The following is a 20,760-nucleotide window of genomic DNA, read 5'->3' on the forward strand; positions in this document are numbered from 1 at the left end:
AAGTAAACCACTACAGAATGGTTGATAGGCATTAAAAAGCCATAGCATCCAGTCTTGTCTGAAATTACTCTGTGATCCATATTAAGGCATTATGCTAGCAGTAGAAAAGTGAAAAATCAAGAGCATATTTTCACCTTTTATGATTTTTTTTTTAAATGAATAAAATATTTTTTCCATTTCCTGGTTTCTCCTATGTAATTAATATTTCCACAAATGATCAGACATTGCCTATGAAGTAAAACGTGTGCATAAAATTAAAGTTCACCTTTGTTTATCCCAAGGTTCCGTATAGGATTTAAGCATGTCTTTCGATGGTGCCCGTTCATCCGTGCGGGTGAGTATGAAGGTCTGGAAATGAAATCTACACGCTACCTTCAAACCCAGAGCAGCATGTACAAAATCAGTCGTATTGAGACCACCGTATCGTCTGTCCTAAGTGCCAACGATGAAGAAGCCGAGGAGAATGGGAAGAGCAACAAACGTCTGTCATTGGACCTCACTTCCAATGGTTCTTCTCGCAGTGTCTGTAAGACCATGTCTGACTCATCCAGCTTCTACTCCAATAATTTATCATAAGTTATGTCCCACCAACACCAGGATATCCCTAGGTGTTCATTCCGTGGTTCGAACCTGCGCTAGGCTACTTTACCCTTACTATGGGGTACTATCGTTTTTTTTATCCATCTTTGCCCTGACTGCAAGTGAAATAGATATTGTTTACAGTGTCAGGGTCTTTTCTGTTCCTTTTGTGATTGAGAGATGTTTACATCCTGACAAGTTTTCCATCTATAGATATTTTATTTAGGTTTCGCCAAACATGAAGAAGGTCAAGGTCTAGGAGACACTAAACCCAGTCACAATCTGGTTAAATTTTCCACACATTTAACAAAATTCCAACATGAAATCTAAATAATTTTCCTTGTTGCACCTCAGGGAATGATGAATGTTCTTTGAAGACCATATTTCTAGATGCCATAGCTGGGAATGAGGGTTTTCTTTAAGTAGTTCACGTTGTAGTCCCCTCAAAGATGATCCAAATAAAATAATGATGATGCAGAATCCTAAAAAGGAAACTTGTATAACATATACCGTCCCTGAAATGTAATCTGTCACTAGATTCTTGTACAATATACCACCACCATGCCGCTCTAATACTAAAATAGCTCCGTGAGCATAGCCATGTCACCAGTGAAGGGAGAAGTCTACGCTTCGGCTTCATCTACACACTGCATATGAGCCATATGCTCCTTGACCCCTCTCCAGTAATTTACATATATCATTCTGTGTTATATAAAACTCCATAAGTAAAAGAGGCAACTTTTAAAATGCTATTTTCCAGCAGTATACCATCATACAAGTGGTTAATGTACAGAAATCTAATCACAGGTATAATTAAAGGAAATCTGCCACCAGGTTTTTGTTGCCTTATCTGAAAGCAGCATGATGTAGGAAAAGAGACACTGATTTCAGTGATGTGTTACTTAGTTTACTGGGTACAGCAGTTATGATACAATCAGAGTTTTTAGATGTAGCATGTAGCACAGCTCAGAAAGCTAACCCCGCCCACTGTGAGCTTCTTATCAGATGAGGGGGCACGGTTGGACCACGATGCACAGGAGCACTAGTCCAGCAGTGATAATGTCCTTCTGATAAAACACTCATTGTGCTGAAACAACATCACACAGCCTAATAAGTAATACATCACTGAAATCAGTCTCTAAGCTCCTAGCTTTTGATGCTCTCAGATTAAATAGCAAAAACCTGCTGACAGATTGATTTTAAATGGAAATCCCAGTCCTTGTGTGGGATTTCGTTAAGAGCTTTCAGGTCCATTGATAAGAGAAAACATCCAGGATGGCAAATGGAGGCTGAACCTACAGGCAAAGCTCCCCGGGAAGAAATCTATCTCATATTAGCCAAATAAGACCCCCATCTGTATCCATGACTGCCTGATTTGGCGTATAGGAGATAGTTTTCTCATTGCATATATGAAAATGAAAAGAAAACTTTCGCCACTTGTTTTCTGCCTCCTGAAGGATACCTGGTTTTGCGCAGCCAAATAATAATTTAAAGCCATAACATAGAATAAATTATTTTTTTTATCTACCCTTAAAAAATCCTTTATTAAGTAAGAAAGCAGTTTGGTTCCCCAGGATCGGAAAAATGTTTTAAGGGGTTCCTCCTAGTATTGATCCAAAATTATAAAAGTGAGAACTAAACTGCAGACGATGACAGGCTTCCATTGTGCCAGCCGGATCCTAATAATATTCCTGTTGTATGAACTGTCGAAGAAAGAAAATATCAACCAATTCATGGAAATTTGAAAAAATAAATGTGTGAACATGCAAATCTCCTTAAAAACACATTTTATTCCGATAATCACTAAAAAACACCTTTTTTAGTGATTATCGGAATAAAATGTGTATGAACTGTCGGGATCATTCATCTCCAGTGACAGTAATGGGGTTAGGACCAGGCGCATATAAACACCGGTTAGTGAAGGATGTTACACGCTGTTTAAACAAGAGGTTCAGTCCAGATACTAATCGCTGCCTCCAAGTAAGCGTCCCTTTGTGAAAGACTGACCTGTTTCTCATTCTGGAAATGTATTTTTCAGGATGGAACTGTTGTCTAGGTCTAGATAGGGCTTGTCTCATACTGATTTTTTTTTTCTCTTGTATGGTTGGTTTTAAAACTATAAATGGAGGCATACTAACCTTTGGCACCGCCACTTCCGAGGTCTGTGTCATCTCCAGGAGTGATGTCTGCTTAATTCGATAGTCACCAGGACCACATCAGCCTGTGACTGGCTGCAGCGATCAGGTGAACCGAAGAGGGTGTCATCGGAAAAACATCTGATGACACGCTCTTCTACTTATCTGACAGCTGCAGCCAATCACAGGTTGCAGCAGTCGTGATGACTTCCAGAACAGACACGGCTTGTGGAGTCGGTGCAGGACCTCCATTTATGGTTTTAAAACTATCCATGCCTAGGAAAAAACGCACTTTAGTATTGGACACCTCAGATAAGCACATAGATGAAGGAAGAAAATAAAACCACTTCATTTTCCAGACACGTGTGAAACTCAATGTTGACTCACAAAAATAGGAATCTGGCTTAAAACATAAAATTAAATATAAGTGAACTCTTTACAGAACTAGATTTGATTGTTCTACTGTTTTCTTTAGTTTCTGGCTTTTTTGTCTATACAGAATACAGAGACACCTACAGGCTCTAAGAGGTACTGCAGTTCTTTGAATTAAATGTTTCCCGATTTGTTCATAACTTGTAATAAAAAAAAAAGTCATATGTAAAAGTGGAAAAGAACAGACTATTGCCCATTATTAAGGATCATGAACTGGCTTTATACACTCCTGTATAGAGGTAAGGTTGCCAATATAAGCCTGTCCAATAAAGTAAGTTTGGCAAATGATAGAATTTGATTTTCACAGAAACAAATGACATATTTTAATATGTTTAATTTTAATAAAAATTCAAGTCTGTATCTTGGGCGCATAAGGGTAGGTCCCACTTTATAAACAGTAACAGCACAAAATGGTCAATTGACCATTAGGGCGTTATATCAGTGCCCACAGGCACTTGTACCGGAGAGGTTTATGACCCTGCATTATGTCTGGCAAAGTAGGTAAGGGCTCTTTATTGCCCGGACCCCATTGGGGATACTCCCGTGAGATCAGTCCATGGATCATCCCCTAATCACCATTTTAGCTGTTACTAAGCATTGGGGAGACCCCCTAGTGAGTACCTAAAACCAACATTTTCGTTTGTCTTGCGCTACTATAGTGGTTATTCCCTAAAATGCATCTGTGTTGCTTTTTTAATAAATATTAAAGAGTTCAATTGTATTTAATTTTATTCAAAGCCACAAAAAAATAAATCTTTAATGCTAATTGTCCATTTAGGTTCAGATGTGTCTTAAAGTCTGATGAAAAGGGGTTTCTCTTTTTCATGCTATATGGTAACACACAATATTGGTATTTTAAGGAGATTTTATCTAGTTAAGCCAAAATAACTAAAAAAAAAAAAACAATTAAGAATTAAATTTCTGTCTTTCAAAAATATCCATGACCAAGGGACACGGAGGAGATTATGGGTTATTTCTATCTGAGTAGAATTACCCAAATGTACCTTATTTCTGTAGTGTCAAAATTCTTTGACAATGTAATTACTCTTTTCAAGCAAAAAAAAAAAAAAAATGGAAAAAACGTGCAATATGCTGTGTGACTATATTCTATTTGAATGTATATATTCAATACTAATATTTTAAAGCCCTATTCTGATATCCTGTGCAGTCCACACCGACATGGTCCAGGATGTCCGGGGCTGATCCAAGAAATTAAGATTTGAGGAATTATCACATAACAAAGTTGGTGGCCAAAGAAAACAGTTTCTCTATGAGGTTAAAGTGGTATTCCCAACTTATAAAGTCAAGTCATATTAGTCTTTATAATCGGTGGTAATTCGACTTTTGGGACCCTCACCAGTCCTGGAAATGAAAGAGCGCCGTATCGCTTTCCTTCACAATCTCTTCATCTCAGGGTCAATGATGGGCCTAGAAATCATGAAAATATGCCATATCTTAGTAATATACAATCAATTTTTAAGCTGGGGATAACCTTAAGGGGTTTATCCAAAGCTAAATCATTTTTTTACTACGAACCAGAAATCTAAAAAACAGGCAGCTTGCCAACCTCGGCTCAGAGCGGTCGCTTCATTTCAACAAAGTAGCTCTTTTTTGGAGAGCTCTATCAACAGAGTGTGACTTCCTACATCTTGCTGTTGACTGCCAGCTCTCCGCAGTACGTCAGCAGGGAGCCGGCTGTCAATCAGCATGACATCGGCAGTCACACCAAGTCAATAGAGCAGAGGGGAAGCCACTGTTAGAATTGTCGACCGGAGCGGTCAGTGATTACTCTGTGCTGGCAAAGAGTTGCGATCTGCAGAACAGTCCTTAGTCTTAAGGGTACAGTTACAGTTAGCGATGCACCAGCGATCCCGACAACGATATGGATCGCTGGTGCATCGCTAAGTGGTCGCTAGTGAGCTGCCAAACAGGCAGATCTCACCAGCGACATAGCAGCGGTCGGGGGTCGCTACTTACCTGTCAGACGCGGCGATCCTGACGTCCTCCCGCCCGCGTCCACGCGTCGCTCGTCGGCGCCACAGGAAGCGTCCGATGAGAAATGGTCCAGGACGTTCTCGCGCGATCAGCGATAATCAGCGGGGGAGCCGGTCGGAGGTAAGTATCACATGTAGCGATATCACTAGCAATATCGCTGCTGCGTCACAAAATCGGTGACGTTACAGCGATATTGCTAGCAATATCGCTTAGTGTGACAGGCCCTTTAGTCTTTAGGCCTTCAGTAAAAATTAATATAGTCCTGGAAAACACCTGCAAGGGCTCAAAAAAAGGATTTTCTTTGACCTTCCTGGACTAGGAAGAAGCCTTGCAAAACATCTTTCCAAATCCCAAATCTCAATTTCTTGGACCAGTGGGAGTTTGATAAAAGATTTTCAGGTTACCTGAATCTTGGGGTTTGGGGCGGAGTTTAGCTTTAATAGTAATATGCATTAATGCTACTTTTATGATTGTATTATGTAAATTTAGTTACTTGACATGTATATTGTGAGGGGATTTAGCAATTCTACTTTTTGTCTCTCTTTTTTTTTTACTCTACTTTATTAAGTGCCAAATGTTTTTTCGTTACAAAGTAAGCACACACACACCAAAAAAAGAAAATCAGTATTTTCCACACATTCCTGCTGCTTCCGTCATGGAGAAAACACAAGTGTTGATCAAAATCTAATATATTCTTTATAGATGTATATTTTGCATTCAAAAGGGCACTGCCTTTATTCCACTTATTTTGCAAATGCTTCATCTTAGCCTCTGTGGTTCAGATTGTAGTTCTATATTTTTTTTTTTGTAATTTTATTTCAAAAACATCATATTATGTTGTAGAAGTGAAACCTATGTTTCTTATATGTCTTCAGATGAATATAGTGTTCAACAAAAGATTCTAACAGGGTATCTACTGAATATGAATGTGAAAAATATGTGAATAAAATATATCTTGAGCCACCCGTACTTCCGCATTACAGTGCAATGGAACATTGTCGAGAGGGTTGGTGGCCATTGTTGATATGATGGATTTAGTGTTCTCTGATGGAAAGTTCCATTCTAGAAGGAATGTATATAGAGTATAGCCTAGAATGAAGCCATCCGATGGTTACTGCTTTAATTACTAGTGTATATAAACCCTTAGACCTAAAGGGAATTTATTTTTGGTGTATTTTTGCAATGTAGAATTCGGGCATAAAGTTGGTCCGGGACTTTAACTTTAATGGCCTATCCTTAGGATAGGTCATCAATATCTGATCGATGAGGGTGTGACACCTGGCATCCCAACGATCAGCTGTTCCCAGTGTTGGCGGCGGCTGGAACTGCTCAGTTACAAAGTTAAACAGCTCTTTTGACAGTATAGTGGCCGCGAGTGAGTACTGCACATCCGCCCTCTATTCAAATCATTAGGGTGTGGATGTACAGTACCCTGCCGCGGCCACTATTGATGAAGCTGTGCTGTACAGCTCCGTTACTTAGCAGTTCCGTCCGACACTGGGAACAGCTGTTCGACGGGGTGCTGGTTGTCGCAACCCCCACCGATCAGGTATTGATGATCTAATCTAAGAATAGGCCATCAATGTTAAAGTCCCAGTCAACCCCTTTAAGATGTTGTTGTGCAGCCTTCTTGATAAACCCAGTATATAACTCTGTACGTTGTGCTCCAAGAGCTGTCATATAGATGTGCTGTATATGAGTATGATCTGCCTTTGTTATATCTGTAAAACGCTGTACATGTTTTCACTGTTCAGACAAAAGCAGTATTTTCACAAATAAACATGTTGTTTCATTACGTGGTCTGTAGTGGAGAATCGTAATCTTGCACTGAAGGGGATTCATGTGGATAGAGTGCCCAACGGCAATTCTCTAAAGGCGATTTTCCTGAATTTCGCACCTACATATGTCGCCACTTCTGTGCATGGGGCACTTTGTGACACACAATCAATTTTGTCAACATTTTTGGAAACAGATTTTATTTTCACTGACATGATTTCATCAGTTTTTTGTAACAATATTTTTGTCTGTATTTGTCAATTTATAATTTTTCCTTTTTCTGAGTAGGGGGCAGAGCAGGTATTTGGCTTTGCATATGATAACTCTTAGGTTCCCTTAATGGCAGTGTTAGGGTAAGTGAACTATCATGTAAATAGCATTACTAACTTGCAAATATGGGGCTAGTCTGCAGGTTAGTAGTGTTCTGACACCGTGTGGCCACTGTACTAAGAGCCCCGCTGCCAGGAGGAAATTCACTTTATTCCCCTCAACAGCATTCGGCTTCAAGTCATAGGTGTCATGCTGGGTGAGGGAGAAGTAAAGGGCACAACAACAGGGAGAGGGACAGGGAGGCCCAAACACTAGGGAAGGGGAAGTGGAGACCCCTAGGCAGATATAACAACACCCTGTCGACACTAAATGTCCCTAAAAACGTTTTGCACTTATCACTGAGCAGGAACCTAATCCCTGACTGCCCCTAGCGATAGGCCCTGGATAGGAAGGGGACAGGGTAAGCACTAGTCAACCCCCACTACAACTAAAGACAGAGGGGTGGACGAATGAGGGGGTACATTTAGTTTGAGAAAACCACCGAGATGGCAAGACAGCAATCCTCCAAGAGTCCTCTGAGAAGACACTAACCGACTGCTAGTACTTCCAACAAGACAGAGGCAAATTTGAGCTAACACCAGCACCATGCTGCAGAAACTGAATGTATTTAAACCTTCAGCAAAGGTGTGTAATTAGCAGCAGAAGGTGGAGGTAACTGTTGGGTCCTAGAGGGAGAAGGATATCGCTCCATTACAGAGATGCAAAAATCAAGAAAGTGCTTGAGCTAATCGCAAAGACCTTCTACAGCCAGATCTGGGATGACTGTCTGTCACACCTAACACACCCATGACAATAGGGGTGGTGCCAGTGTGGGTTCAGTCATCGTTCTAATATGAGCTCTAGTGACGAGCCGGCTGTCAGTGCTGGGAGTGCGATTACAGCCATCACTCTCTATACCCAGAGCTGTGACTGAAACTGTTCTGGCACCACCCCTATGACTGAAAGCTCATTTCCTCCTGGCACCTGAGCTATCAGTGCCGGTGCCGCACGGTGTCAGAATGCTACTAACCTGCAGATTAATTCCGTATCTGCAGGTTAATAGCAATATTTTACATAACAGGTTCCCTTTAAAGTGGTTGAGACTTCAAAAGAGTTGTCCACGTTTGGGTACTTCTTCTTACAACTATACTGTATATGTATACTTCTTTTTTTTTATTGGGTTTCATTAAAAAAACACACAAATTGCTTTCTATAGTCTCAATATGACATGTTATTGTCTGGCTTTAGTATAGGTTAATGAGAGTCTGTCCGTGAACTCTTTCTGATTGTCAAGAGGGAGAGTTTCTAACTCTTTTATCTGCCCTTTTTGAGCTCCTCTCAGTTGATTTGTGACCACAGGCCAAATCAAAAGTGGAATGTGCTAGGAAACAAAGATCCTGTAAAAGCCAAGTGGTCTTTGCTAAATGTCTCCATCTTCTCCTTTGTGTCAGTCTGTATAAATCAGACTGCACTCAGATGTGATCTGCGTGCAGTCTAATGTATGCACTCATTGACTTGCATGTCTGGGTGTGATCCCAATAATGGATGAAACTCGGACATGCTGTAGAAGAAAAAATCAGACATGTGCCCGAGCCCTCCATCTCATTATACAGCCAGCAATGTAAAGGTCAAAAAGAGCGTGAAAAAGCCAAAAAAAGCAACCTTTTTAATGAAACCCATTTGCAAAAAATATTTTTTAGATCAAAATACATGTCCTTAAATATAAAAACATTACCCTCGGAGGAGTGTAAATGCTTTAAAGTATTAGCCACGATAATTCCACTTATCATTGTATTTATCTGCACATTAACAAAATGACTTCATTTATCACCTAAAGACTCACATCAGATTAACAAGGCTGTGGCTCTGTATGGCTAAAAAGCCAAACATCTAAAGGGGTATTCCAGTCTAAAATATTTATCATCTATGTCTGATTCTATTGTGTACAATTGTCAAAATCGTATTTCATAAAGCCTAACCATATGCATATCCAGAGCTGGACTTGGCCCATTCAGAGACCCAGACAGACACTAAGGGGTCCCTAACACCCCACTGGTCTAGTAGAATCTCCCATCTGGAACTGACATTAGGACTAGTGATGAACGAGTATACTCGTTACTTGAGTTTTCCAAGCATGCTCGGGTGTCCTCCGAGTATTTTGGGTGTGCTCGTAAATTATGTCTGAGTCCCCGCAGCTGCATGATTTTCGGCTGCTAGACAGCCTGAATACATGTGGGGATTCCCTAACAAACAGGCAATGCCTGCATGTATTCAGGCTGTCGTGCAGCCGCAAATCATGCAGCTGAGGGGACTCAGACGTAATTTACGAGCACGCCCAAAATACTCGGAGAACACCCGAGCATGCTCGGAAAACTCAAGTAACGAGCACATTCGCTCATCACTAATTAGGACCAATCACTTGCCACCAGGGTCTATTATGGATTGATTCCCATTACTAGTCATTCAATCTTATTGATGGTACGTCCTGTGGGTGCAATGACAAGAACAAAGAATACATGTTCCCGAGATCCCACCAAATCGATATACACCCCTCCAGCATTATTTCCAACTATGTGTGAAGTTTTTCTGTCTGGAGTGTCTCGAACTGTCAGCACAGTAGACATAGATCTAGATTTTATTTCTCATTACTCAGCAATTTGATAGATTTACACACAGAAATCACTTCCAAGTGCAGTCACCAGTCAGTGGAGACAGACGATACAGAACGTTTACTTACTTACGACTGAGGCTTGGACACTTTTGGTCGGATCTCCACGTTCATTCTGTCAATATTGTAGGATTTAATAGGCCTGGTGAAGGAAAACAGACTAAAAGAAGGAGCCACTCTTGCCCATAACAATGCACTGTTTGAAAAGTGGAATCCAAATTCTAATTGGTGGCTACAGGCAACGTAGACACCTTTTTAGAAGTAATCTTACATGACATCCAAAGTAGCCACAGAAAATTAATAACTAACTGATCAGAGTATTTCAGGGCATTTGACTGACTTCTCACTGATGTGAGGACTATAGTGAGGATAGACAAACCTTGAAGCACCACTCCAGGCACCAATGCAAAATCTGTAACTGCCCACTCCATTCCCTTAGCTCTTTCCAACATTGTTGTCCTCTTATGAGACAAAGAGGTCTTTAAACTCCTTAGGCATCAGGGTCCTGGTACCACTGCTACCTCTGAAACTTTTACGTCACTGACAGGACCACTATGTCATGGTCTGTGCCTCGGCAAGGTGGCAAAAGGTGTCAACACATCTCCATACTGATGTGGCAATTGAACTTCCATACCAAGTGATCTTGGAAACCTCCCGCACCATGACATACCATCGTGTTGTGGTGTATGGAATGGGCTCAGGAACATATCAGGCAGGTGCCGGCAGTACTATACAGCTAAGACCTGCCTCAAAGATCAAAAAACAAAGCTCTGATCACTGCAGTTTAACCATTAAGACACAATCTCTGTGTGCCGGTCTAAGAACCTATGACAAGATTTCAAGAGGGGGGTAGCTAGCACTAGAAAATGACCTATTAATTAACATGTGGTTCGCTAGGTGCAGAGGCTGTTACGGGCACCACAAATTGTGGTTCACTGTATGCCAAAGCATTTATGGGCACCAAAAAATGTGGTTTGGTATGTGTGAGTACCCTTGAGGGCGGCACAAAATTTGGTTCTTTATGTGCACGGGCCCTTACAGGAGGCACAAAGTGTGGCTCACTATGTGAATGGGCCTTTACAGGAACCATAAAATAGGGTTCGCTAGGAGCATGGACCCTTATGAGCAGCACAAAATGTAGTTTGCTAAGTGCCCGGACCATCTCGGGAGCGCAAAATGAAGTTTGCTAAGTGTATGGGCCCTTACGGGTGGCACAAAATGTGGTTTGCTATGTGAACGTGCTCTTACATGCACAATAGAATATGGTTTGCTAAGTACACTGATGCTTATGAGTAGCACAAAATGTCATTCAAAGTAAAGATCTACTTTTAACCCCTTTCATCTGGACCAAGATATTGAATTGCTCGATGAAAGAATCTGTGTACAAAGCGCAGATCCTTCTCAGCCATTATCTCCATGGGAATGTCTGTAATGAATTATATATGGGATATGAGTACTTACCCTTTAACATCACCGGTGATGACAGAAGATAAACCAGAGCAGATGAGCAGATATATCATCTGATAGCGGCTTTAAGTGAAATAAAGCCGTCACCCAATGAATATAAGATTCTGACAATACACGTAGGGACACATTCAAGATTTTCCACTTGTACTGCCGAAATCTGCGAAAATCTGCTTAAACAAACCTACGATATCCGACAGCGGTAATGAAGTGGGTGCAAAGATCTCAGGAGATGTGGAATTTATATATCTTGTCACAATATACTGTCAAGTAACCCGCCATGCAATCTCTGTGTCACAGAGCGGCAAACCAAAGTGATTCAGCGCCTTAATGCAGTCTGACATAGCGTTTAACACACCCGTATTAATGTGACCCCGCTGAAGCTAAAGTATTTCTAAAACACATATTTATAGAAAGGAGCCTCGATTACAGGCTGCCGGCCTGGTTTATACATAGTGACTGATATAACAAGGTGCAAGGAATCAAAGCACAGCAACGTATAGCTTATATAAAGGGGCTACAGCTAAAGCGGTGTTCCATCCAAAAACATCCAAACCTTTGGTTGTAGAATATGTTGGAAGATTTGCAGCCAATTCCAGTAGCTTATAGGGTATTAACAAGTAGGAGTAGCACTATTTCTGGGGAAAAAAGAATGCTATTTACAGTGCCTTGAAAAAGTTTTCATACCCGTGAATTTTTCCACATTTCTTCACATTACATTCACAAAATTAAATGTATTTTATTGGGATTTTATGTGATATACCAACATAAAGTAGAAAGTATTTGATACATGGTTTTCAAAATATTTTAAAAATATAAATCTGAAAATTGCAACGTGCATTTGAATTCAGACCCTTGGAGTCTGATACCCTTAAATAAAATCCTGTGGCTAATTGCTTCAAGAAGTTACATAGTAAATTGAGTCCTCCTGTGTGTATTGTATTTTCAATATAACTACAGCGGTTCTGTGAAGGCCTCAATTGTTTGTGTGAGGACATGAGGGATCAGTCAGCATCATGAAATCCAAGGAACACACCAGTCAGGTCATGGATAAAGTTGTGGAGAAGATGATGTGGGATATTAAGGGTAGTATTCCGGTGGCTCTGGATGACGGGATGATGTGGGATATTAGGGGTAGTGGTCCGGTGGTTCTGAGGGGATGATGTTGGGTTAGGGCTGGCGGAACGCGTCAGATAATAAAATATGGTAATGAGGTGCGTTCGCAGCCCGGGGTCCACCGTGTAGAGATGGTAGACTGCTGCTCGGTAATGGTGGACAGAAACTGGCGGTATGGCAAACACACTCAGGTTAACTTCACCCGCTGAATAGGAGGCGGACCCTGTAGCCTCAGAGGGCCGCGATACCGCAGAGTGAACGCTAGTGTCTTGGTCACAGGGGTCTGCCCCAAGGACACGGGGTTAGAGTCCCTCTAGACCCACTAGCGTTCAGTGCCGCAACTGCAACGCCAGGGAGAAACCCTTACTGAACGTTGTGCCCTGTTAACAGACACAGGGTGCAGCTGATAGAAGAATACCGCACGGAGTACGTACAGCGCAGCTCTGGCGGACGCCACTAACCAGCCTAAGCTTTGGTCTGGAAAGTGCATTAATGGCGCATAGCGCCGCTCTGACTGATATCGCTGAACGTACGGTACCGTAGTGCCTAATGTAGCGTGGCACACACTGGCGCTAACATGTGATAGGAGCTGGAGGCACTGCGGCGCTAGGCAGTGCCACTACTCGGCGATGACTCGAGACTCTAAACCCTACTAACATGCGTTTCATAATGAGTCAGTCAGCGGTTCACAAGCATCCATCATCACACACACTACAATAAATTACAGACTATACTAGCTCATGGCCGAGCGGCCATGCAAACCTTTTATAGCAGCGTCCTTTCGGGACATTCCTGATGGTCCAATCCGAGCTGGAGAAGGACCTGAGCATGTCACCCCCGACCTCCAACGATAGGTCGTCCCATGGGCATGCTCAGAAGGCTGCAAAAAGGACTTAGGCTCTGGAGTTGCTCGCTGCTGGCTAGTGCGGATTGCCAAAGCTGACCCAGAGGTGCCAGAAGCAACCATCCTAACCGCACCAGCCTGAGCAACGACGTCTTTGCTGAGCAGGCTCCTCTGCGAACTGGGACTGAATGGGAGACCGCCGAAGGCAAGGCTCGAGATTCCTCCTGTGCAGAGTCAGGAATACTACGTCTAACATGTGGGATATTAGTAGTAGTAGTCTGATGGCTCTGATGGGATGATGTAGGATATTAGTGGTAGTCCGATGGCTCTGGCTGACTGGATGATGTGGGATATTAGTGGTAGTAGTCCGGTGGCTCTGGCTGATGGGATGATGTGGGATATTAGGGGTAGTGGTCCGGTGGTTCTGAGGGGATGATGTTGGGTTAGGGCTGGCGGAACGCGTCAAATAATAAAATATGGTAATGAGGTGCGTTCGCAGCCCGGGGTCCACCGTGTAGAGATGGTAGACTGCTGCTCGGTAATGGTGGACAGAAACTGGCGGTATGGCAAACACACTCAGGTTAACTTCACCCGCTTAATAGGAGGCGGACCCTGTTGCCTCAGAGGGCCGCGATACCGCAGAGTGAACGCTAGTGTCTTGGTCACAGGGGCCTGCCCCAAGGACACGGGGTTAGAGTCCCTCTAGACCCACTAGCGTCCAGTGCCGCAACTGCAATGCCAGGGAGAAACCCTTACTGAACGCTGTGCCCTGTTAACAGACACAGGGTGCAGCTGATAGAAGAATACCGCACGGAGTACGTACAGCGCAGCTCTGGCGGACGCCACTAACCAGCCTAAGCTTTGGTCTGGAAAGTGCATTAATGGCGCATAGCGCCGCTCTGACTGATATCACTGAACGTACGGTACCATAGTGCCTAATGTAGCGTGGCACACACTGGCGCTAACATGTGATAGGAGCTGGAGGCACTGCGGCGCTAGGCAGTGCCACTACTCGGCGCTGACTCGAGACTCTAAACCCTACTAACATGCGTATCAGAGGGAAGGGGTTTCATAATGAGTCAGTCAGCGGTTCACAGGCATCCATCATCACACACACCACTATAAATTACAGACCATACTAGCGCCTGGCCGAGCGGCCATGCAAACCTTTTATAGCAGCGTCCTTTCGGGACCTTCCTGTTGGTCCAATCCGAGCTGGAGAAGGACCTGAGCATGTCACCCCCGACCTCCAATGAGAGGTCGTCCCATGGGCATGCTCAGAAGGCTGCAAAAAGGACTTAGGCTCTGGAGCTGCTCGCTGCTGGCTAGTGCGGATTGCCAAAGCTGACCCAGAGGTGCCAGAAGCAACCATCCTGACCGCACTAGCCTGAGCAACGACGTCTTTGCTGAGCAGGCTCCTCTGCAGCTGGGACTGAATGGGAGACCGCAGAAGGCAAGGCTCGAGATTCCTCCTGTGCAGAGTCAGGAATACGACGTCTAACATGTGGGATATTAGTGGTAGTAGTCTGATGGCTCTGAAGGGATGATGTAGGATATTAGTGGTAGTAGTCCGGTGGCTCTGGCTGACTGGATGATGTGGGATATTAGTGGTAGTAGTCCGGTGGCTCTGGCTGATGGGATGATGTGGGATATTAGGGGTAGTAGTCCGGTGGCTCTGACGGGATGATGTGGGATAGTCCGATGGCTCTGACGGGATGATGTGGGATATTAGGGGTAGTAGTCCGGTGGCTCTGACGGGATGATGTGGGATAATAGGGGTAGTAGTCCGGTGGCTCTGACGGGATGTTGTGGGATATTAGGGGTAGTAGTCTGGTGGCTCTGGCTGACGGGATGATGTAGGATATTGTGGGTAGTAGTCCAGTGGCTCTGGCTGACGGGATGATGTGGGAAATTAGGGGTAGTCGTCCGGTGGCTCTGACGGGATGATGTGGGATATTAGGGGTAGTAGTCTGGTGGCTCTGGCTGATGGGATGATGTGGGATATTAGGGGTAGTAGTCCAGTGGCTCTGGCTGATGGGATGATGTGGGATATTAGGGGTAGTAGTCCGGTGGCTCTGATGGGATGATGTGAGATATTAGGGGTAGTAGTCGGATGGCTCTGACGGGATGATGTGGGATATTAGGGATAGCAGTCCGGTGGCTCTGGCTGACGGGATGATGTGGGATATTAGGGGTAGTAGTCCGGTGGCTCTTGCTGACGGGATGATGTGGGATATTAGGTGTAGTAGTCCAGTGGCTCTGATGGGATGTTGTGGGATTTTAGGGGTAGTAGTCTGGTGGCTCTGGCTGACGGGATGATGTTGGATATTAGGGGTAGTAGTCCAGTGGCTCTGGCTGACGGGATGATGTGGGATATTAGGGATAGTAGTCCGGTGGTTCTGACGGGATGATGTGGGATATTAGGGGTAGTAGTCCGATGGCTCTGACGGGATGATGTGGGATATTAGGGGTAGTAGTCCAGTGGCTCCAGTCACTAGGCATTAAGGACACTGCACTCTCCTGGTTCTCTTCCTATCTCTCTGACCGCTCCTTCAGTGTTTTGTTCTCTGGCTCCACGTCATCTCCTCTTCCTCTTGCTGTCGGGGTACCTCAGGGCTCAGTCCTTGGCCCCCTTCTTTTCTCTCTCTACACAGCCCCAATTGGACAGACCATCAGCAGATTTGGCTTTCAGTACCATCTTTATGCTGATGACACACAACTATACACGTCTTCCCCGACCTTACCCCCGCTGTACTACAGAACGCCAGTGACTGTCTGTCCGCAGTCTCCAATATTATGTCCGCTCTCTAGCTGAAACTCAACCTCTCCAAAACTGAACTTCTTCTGCTCCCGCCGTCTACTAACCTCCCTAAATCTGACATTTCCCTCTCCGTGGGTGGTACCACAATAACACCCCGGCAGCAGGTGCGCTGTCTGGGTGTTATGTTTGACACCAATCTCTCCTTCACATCCCATATACAATCCCTTGCCCGCTCTTGCCGCCTACACCTAAAGAACATCTCTAGAATCCGCCCTTTTCTCACTATGGAAACAACAAAAACCCTCACTGTTGCATTGATCCACTCTCACCTGGATTACTGCAACGCTCTATTAATTGGCCTCCCCGTCACTCGACTATCCCCTCTCCAGTCCATACTTAATGCAGCGGCCAGGATCGTCCATCTGGGTAATCGGTACTCGGACGCGTCCGCTCTTCGCCAGTCCTTACATTGGCTGCCCATTCATTATAGGATCCAATTCAAAGTACTTGTTCTCACCCACAAAGCTCTCCACAGTGCGGCACCCCCTTACATCTCTTCTCTCATTTCTGTCTATCGGCCTAGCCGATCGCTGCGCTCTGCAAACGACTTTTGACTAACCTCTACACTAATCCGTACCTCCCACTCCCGACTCCAAGACTTCTCCCGTGCTGCTCCTATCCTCTGGAATGCTCTACCCCAAGAAATCAGGACTATCCCCAATTTGCATAGTTTTAGGCGCTCCCTCAAAACACACCTGTTCAGAGCGGCCTATCACATTCACTAATCAAAGTCATTCTCTGTGTAAGTGTGCGTGTGTAGCCCATTCACTATCTCCATCCATCCTTCACTCCCGCAAGATGGCTGGACCTTCATTGTAAATACACCATTGTAAATACACACCTGTACTCTGTATCTCCCTCACCTCATTGTAGATTGTAAGCTCTCACGAGCAGGGTCGTCTCATTTCGTCTTATTTTGCTTTAATTATTGTATTGTTAGCGTTGTTACTTATGACTTGTGTTTTGAAACTGTTAAACTGTAAAGCGCTGCGGAATATGTTGGCGCTATATAAATAAAGATTATTATTATTATTATTATTATTATTATTATTATATTAGGGGTAGTAGTCCAGTGGCTCTGGCTGACGGGATGATGTGGGATATTTGGGGTAGTAGTCCAGTGGCTCTGGCTGACGGGATGATGTGGGATATTTGGGGTAGTAGTCCGGTGGCTCTGATGGGATGATGTGGGATATTAGGGATAGTAGTCAGGTGGCTCTGGCTGCCGGGATGATGTGGGATATTAGGGGTAGTACTCCAGTGGCTCTGGATGACGGGATGATGTGGGATATTGGGGTAGTAGGCCGGTGGCTCTGACGGGATGATGTGGGATATTAGGAGTAGTAGTCCAGTGGCTCTGGCTGACGGGATGATGTTGGATATTAGGGGTAGTAGTCCGGTGGCTCTGGCCGACGGGATGATGTGGGATATTATAGTGAATGTGGCTATGTGGAATGGGCGGGGCTCTACACTCAGCTTTATATATATATATATATATATATATATATATATATATATATAATCATTATAATTTGTTATAACTAACCACAATTAGTTACTATGCCTGGGCAGCGTCGGGCTCTTCAGCTAGTTAATGTATAAAAATGAATGCAATGGGTGTTAAAAAAATAAACATACAGATATCATAGGAGGACAATACATATGAAGAATCCTTATTTTTTCTAAATAAAAAAAAGATGATTTTACTCATGTTCTAGTGAACCTGGGCTTAATGTGAACCTGCCAGCAGGTTTTTAGACCCCAAACTAACAGTCTATGGAAAGTCCCTGTAATGCTGATAACTTCTATACCTTTGTTATAGAAGGCCTTGTCCCCATTTTAAGGCTTGTGCACATGGTCGTATTTTGTAAATGTTACTATGTAGCCACACACGTCTGATTTTTTTCTCAGAACCACCCCCGTGAAAAAAATCGTGTCATGCCTGAGTTTGATTGATTTTCAGATTGCACTCAGCAAGTCAGTGAGTCCATAGAAAACTTCGGACTTCACTCGGATGACAACTGAGTGCAGTCCGATTTCCGCGCACTGACAGAAGGGAAAAGATGGACACATTTTTTTCTCTGCATTCTCATTCAAGATAATCATATCTCACTATGATCACACACTAATTAAATCACAGTTTTGATCAGAGTGTGATTTGCATAATCCGGCCAGATTCTTTCGGAAGAGAGAAAATACGATTCTCTGCACCCAGCCTTATGGAAATTAATCTGCAAAATGTTATGCAAATGAGCCACAGGAGGCTTGTCCATGTATTTAGACATCTCTAGCCTCTCTTCCTCTTCCCCCATCACCACCAGCCTCCAATCAGTGACTAACAGGCAGTGACGTATCTGGGGGGGGCAGCTGAGGCATGTGGGTGCAGTCGGGTTGCCTAATGCAGCATTCAGAAGTGTCTCCCCTGGCGCCGACATTCTGCTGCCCCCTGGAATGGGAATGAGCCATTCTCTGAGTCGGCTGTCAAGCTGACAGTCTTAAGGGCCTGTCACACTAAGCGATATCGCTAGCAATATCGCTGTAACATCACTGGTTTTGTGACATTATAGCGATATCGCTATGTCTGATACTTACCTCCGACCCGCTCCCCCGCTGATTATCGCTGATCGCGCGAGAACGTCCTGGACCGTTTCTCGTCGTCAGCTTCCTGTGGCGCCGACAAGCGATGCGTGGACGCGGGCGGGAGGACGTCAGGATCGTCTCGTCTGACAGGTAAGTAGCGACCCCCGACCCCTGCTTTGTCGCTGGTGAGATCTGCCTGTTTGGCAGCTCACTAGCGACCACTTAGCAATGTACCAGCGATCCATATCGTTGTCGGGATCGCTGGTGCATCGCTAAGTGTAACTGTACCCTTAAGACTAAGGACTGTTCTGCAGATCGCAACTCTTTGCCAGCACAGAGTAATCACTGACCGCGTCATATTTATCGCATGGAGGGTAGTTACTGCATGTGGGGGGTATTTAATGTGTGTGGGGGTATTTACTATGTGTTTAGGGGGGCATTTGTGTAGGGGAGATTTACTGTGATGGGTTATTTAGTAATTATGCAAATTGTCTCTTCAGACAAGTAATAATCCTAAAAGTCAATGTCGACCCTTTAACGAGCCTTGTTATATGACTTAGGATAAAAGCCAAGCCAAGTCATGTAACAAGGCTCGTTAAAGGGTCGACATTGACTTTTAGGATTGCTACATCCAGTAGGTGGCACTAGAGTTCTAGTCCTCTTCCTCTCTGAAGAGACAATTTGCATAATTAGCATATTTCCCAGAGGAGCATTGCAGCTTTAAGTCTCCTCATCTCTTCACCTCATCTCGACATGCTTAGCATGTCATTCTCCGCAAGGAGAAATGATACTTCTTGGATATGGGTTATTTAGTGTAAGAGGGAAGCAAAGAAGGGAATGGTGCAGCATGAGAAATTTGAAGACAAAATATGAGGAGGAAGGTATGAAATGGTGGGCATGCATGGGGGATGGGTTCAGACACAGTATGAGGAGCGAGGGGAAAATGTATGTGGATACAGTATGGAGAGTTGGATGGATGTGTGAGGAGGCAGTATGAAAAGTGAGAGGGTAAACATATGAAGAGGGAGGTGGAAACATGTGAGGAGATTATTGAGGGGAATAGTGCGAGCAGACAGTATGGGGGAAGAAAAGTGTGAGTGGGGACAGACTAGAGATTGAGCAGTGTGGGGGGCAGCATGGGAGATCAGTGTACGGGCAAAGCCAGGACGGAACAGTATTCCAAAGAAAAGTGTGTTGAGGGGGTACAGTATAGAGACTGGGCCCTATACGAGGGAACCAGTATGAAGTGGGGGCCCAGTATGGAAAGGAGAGGCCAGTGTGAAGGTCATGTACCATAAGAGGGACAGTGTGGGGATCATATTTTGTGCAGCGAATACAGTGACTGGCAATTATTTATTGAGGGACTCAGGAGAGGAAAGATATTTTTATTCAGGGGCATTATAATTAGAGATGGGCAGACCCCTGGATGTTCGGGTCTGGAAAGTCTGTTAAAAAAGTTCGGATTTGGGCTCACTTTAATGGGGGGCCAAACATCCAGTGTTTGCCATGCTTACATGTGCATAACAGCACAGCAAACACTGCTTCTGATCAGTGGTAAGATCATTACCGTTGGTCAGACAGCCGCGATTCCCACGTTGTCAAATGACAGCATGAGCCCACAGCTGTGATCGGAGGTATAAAGTTTACGTCTGGTCACTGTCGCAGACTGATGGAACTACTGCTCCCATCAGACTACGCCTGCTGCCGCTAATAAGAATGAGAGCAGGCGGCAGCTGATGGGAGTAATCATCAGCTGGCGCCTGCACGCTAAATAAATAATTTAAAAAAAACAGTGTGGGTTCCCTTGTATTTTTGATAACCAGCTAGGCAAAACTGATAGCTAATAGATGTGTCATTTCTTGGTGGCTGCAGGTTGCTTATTTTAGGCTGGGTGGGTCAATATCTATGGCTCCTTACCAGCCTGAGACTACCAGGAACAAACTGTCTGCTTAAGGCCTGTTTCACACTTACGTTGTCAGCGGTCAGCTGAAATCCGACAAAGGAGAAAAACAACTGATCCGTCGTCGTTCAGTGATGCACG

General features: G+C 44.2%; 1 protein-coding gene across 2 annotated transcripts in view; it reads left to right on the forward strand.

Moving 5' to 3' along the window:
- Nucleotides 1–20,760, forward strand: part of TACR1 (tachykinin receptor 1) — a 365,547-nt gene that overhangs the window by 324,398 nt on the left and 20,389 nt on the right. The window contains exon 5 of one of the 2 annotated variants that reach the window (XM_073569066.1): nucleotides 282–334. In XM_073569066.1, coding sequence (XP_073425167.1) covers nucleotides 282–334 — 53 coding nt within the window. Of the gene's footprint in view, nucleotides 1–281; nucleotides 6,937–20,760 lie in introns of those variants that run through there. The other variant, XM_073569065.1, reaches the window with a different exon arrangement.

The sequence above is a fragment of the Dendrobates tinctorius genome, unplaced genomic scaffold (genome assembly GCF_039654945.1).
Source record: "Dendrobates tinctorius isolate UK_male_01 unplaced genomic scaffold, ASM3965494v1 ptg000022l, whole genome shotgun sequence".
NCBI lineage: Eukaryota > Metazoa > Chordata > Amphibia > Anura > Dendrobatidae > Dendrobates > Dendrobates tinctorius.